Source organism: Callorhinus ursinus, unplaced genomic scaffold, assembly GCF_003265705.2.
Source record: "Callorhinus ursinus isolate GAN/ISIS: 27379988/994484 unplaced genomic scaffold, GSC_fseal_2.0 scaffold3262, whole genome shotgun sequence".
Taxonomy (NCBI): Eukaryota; Metazoa; Chordata; class Mammalia; order Carnivora; family Otariidae; genus Callorhinus; species Callorhinus ursinus.
In genome coordinates this window covers 2,891-5,728 of record NW_027400316.1, presented here as the reverse complement: position 1 = coordinate 5,728, position 2,838 = coordinate 2,891, and the positions used below count along the sequence as shown (strand labels likewise).

General features: G+C 39.6%; 1 protein-coding gene across 1 annotated transcript; it reads right to left on the bottom strand.

Moving 5' to 3' along the window:
- Positions 1-8: 8 nt before the first annotated feature.
- On the bottom strand, positions 9-1,543 carry LOC112818971 (protocadherin alpha-10-like; the record flags this gene model as incomplete). The annotated part of the gene is made up of 1 exon (XM_025865993.2): positions 9-1,543. A coding segment is annotated over exon 1 (1,164 nt), but the record flags the coding sequence as incomplete, so codon positions are not given.
- Between the last annotated feature and the right edge of the window lie 1,295 nt (positions 1,544-2,838).

The following is a 2,838-nucleotide window of genomic DNA, read 5'->3' as shown; positions in this document are numbered from 1 at the left end:
GGTGTTAGTGAGCAGGTCACCTGCCCGTTGGCACCAGAGTCACGGTCAGTTACACTGATTAGGGCAATGACCGTGCCGGGGGGAGCATCCTCTGGAACAGACAACGATAGTGACGTCACTAGCAACTCCGGAGCATTATCATTAATGTCCAAGATTTCTACCAAGATTGTGCAGTGACCAAACATCGGGGGATTTCCTTTGTCAACTGCTTCTATTTGAAGTTTCCATAATTTAGTTTCTTCAAAATCTATTTTTCCGTTTACTTTTATTTCTCCACTGGCTGAATCTATGCAGAAGAAGGCTTCTGTATTAGAGGAGACATCAGTTGCAAAAGAATAAAGAATGTGGCTGTTTGAACCTTCATCCAAATCCGAGGCGTTAAGTCTAATAACCAATGTACCGTTTTTCGAATTCTCCAGTAATTTTACACGATGGACTGCTTTGTCAAACACTGGGGCGTTGTCATTTACATCCAGCACTGTGATGTGTAACTCTGTGCTACCTGTCAGCTCAGGTTTGCCCCCATCAATTGCTTGGAGCACCAAGAGAATCTCTGAAGCGACTTCCCTGTCTAAGAGTTTTTTTAGTACTAGTTGGAGCGGTTTTACCTGATCATCGTTGGTGGGTACTTCCAGAGAGAAATACTCACTGGGGCTCAGTTTGTAAGTCAGCAGAGCGTTGGCCCCGATATCTGCATCAGAGGCGCCCTCTAGTGAAAAATGAGAGTCAAGAGCCCTTGTTTCGGAAATAAACAAATTTTTTTGTGTTGCTGGGAATACAGGCGGATTATCGTTAATGTCCTTCACCTCCACCTCCACATGGAAAACCTGCAGCGGCCTGTCCACGATCACCTCCAGGTGGATGCTGCACTCCGCGCTCCGTCCACACAGCTCCTCCCGGTCGATCCGAGAATTCACAAACAAAATGCCATTCTGCAGATTTACCTCCAGAGGATCCCCGTTACCCTTGGACGCCACTCGGAAGAAGCGCGGCACCAGCTCTGCCAGCTCCAGCCCCAAGTCCTGGGCGATGCGGCCCACGAAGGTGCCGTGTTTGGCCTCCTCCGGGACCGAGTAGTGGACTTGGCCGCTCTCGGCCTCCCACGCTGTAAGGAGCAGAACCGAGAGCAGCAAGTGCTTAGTTCCCTGGCCACCTGGTCCTGAAGCTAACATCCTGCTTCGCTTCTGGTTAGTAAATCAACATTTCATGAGCGGAAAGGTGTAGTCCTTTTAGACCTTTCGAGTCTTTGTTCCTGAGATCCCAATTGATTTTAACAACATGGGTGTGTACAGAAACCGTGGAGATTCTTTCTGGCCCGTGAATTATCGTAATTTTCTTCTGTTTAAAGAATCCTCTCCTTGGAGAACAACGACATCCTGTGGCTCAAAATGGAAGTACGTTTGTGTTTATACTATTTCTTTCATTTCTATTGCTTCTCTCATAATTCCTTCATATACTGGTCCATGTTTTACTTTGTAGGCTTTTAATTTTTTCTTTATACATTCCTTATCTGTGACCACTAGCTCTTTAAAGGTGGTTTTTGTCTTACAAATTAGAATCCTAAGAAAAGTTTTACCTTGGATATAGACATCTAAGAGAACGTACTACTGGACTAACTATATTATCATGTATATAAACACGAAAAGTCCATATTTGTAGGTTACTAGTGATGCTGTGTTTTTTAGACTTTTAGAAATTGACCATTTTGGAATGGCCTCTTATTAAGTTTACTCTATTGCTAACACTACAATTTCTATTGCTTAATAATTATACTATGTTAAATTATTCTAAACATTTAGTTCAACTGTGAAGAGAATAACTCAAGATTCAAGTTCTCTAAGTTACCACCTCAACGTAATGGTGTTTCAAATCAATGCTAATATGCAAGCTACATACCAGTTTATCCAAAGATTTATTTTATTTGATAGTAATGATTTTTACCATGTACTGACTCCTAGAAATACAAAGTATATTTTTCTTTGGCTCCTTTTAGAGCTTTTTCAATTACTGTATCTGCTCAGGGTGAATGTTGTAGTTTCCATTCTGAAGGACAACTTAAATATGCATTATATCCATTGCTATTTGCAAAATAATAACCCCTCCCAACAGAAACCCACTGAATCAGGAATTCAAGTTATATTTTCTGTTTGTTTATACCCATTTTATTCCAGAATTGGTTTACAGAGACTAGAGTATAAAAGCATTCTAAACCGAATTAATTTACTCAATTTTATTTTCCTGTTCTTATCTCAGATGCAAAAACCAAGTGGAAATTTGCATCGCAACTGTTATCAATTGCAATAAAGCTTATCAGTCTTATATTAAAAGAGAAAAATATTTTAATCATTCTCAAGACTGTTAAGAAGCCAACTATTCAATATCTGAAATCCTTCTGATAAGATGGCAGCCACTGGGAAAATCCCAAATTTCTCTTTTGAAAAAAAATTATAAATGGCTACCCAAGGCAATCTTAGGTTATATGTGAAAGTGAGCGGCAGTCTTCATTTGGAACACTTTTAAAGATAGGATTCAATGATTATAAATCTATGCAAAAGATTTATAGTTCTAACTACTTGTAATTCTTTTTTAAATTGTGGAAGCCATAAACTCAAGACATTCACATAAAGAGGAGCAAAAAAAATTTTAGCACATGGGGGTTGCTAAATTCAGAAAAAGACATGACTAAGACATGACTCCTTGTGTTTGCTGATTTAAATAATCTGGTCCCTTTGAGAATATGCCTTACTGAAGGTCCATTCCATTTCTGGTTTAAGGAATGGCTTCATCAGTTAAGTACACATTAAAGATAGTTTTTAAGCCCTCAAATTCCAAGGCTAT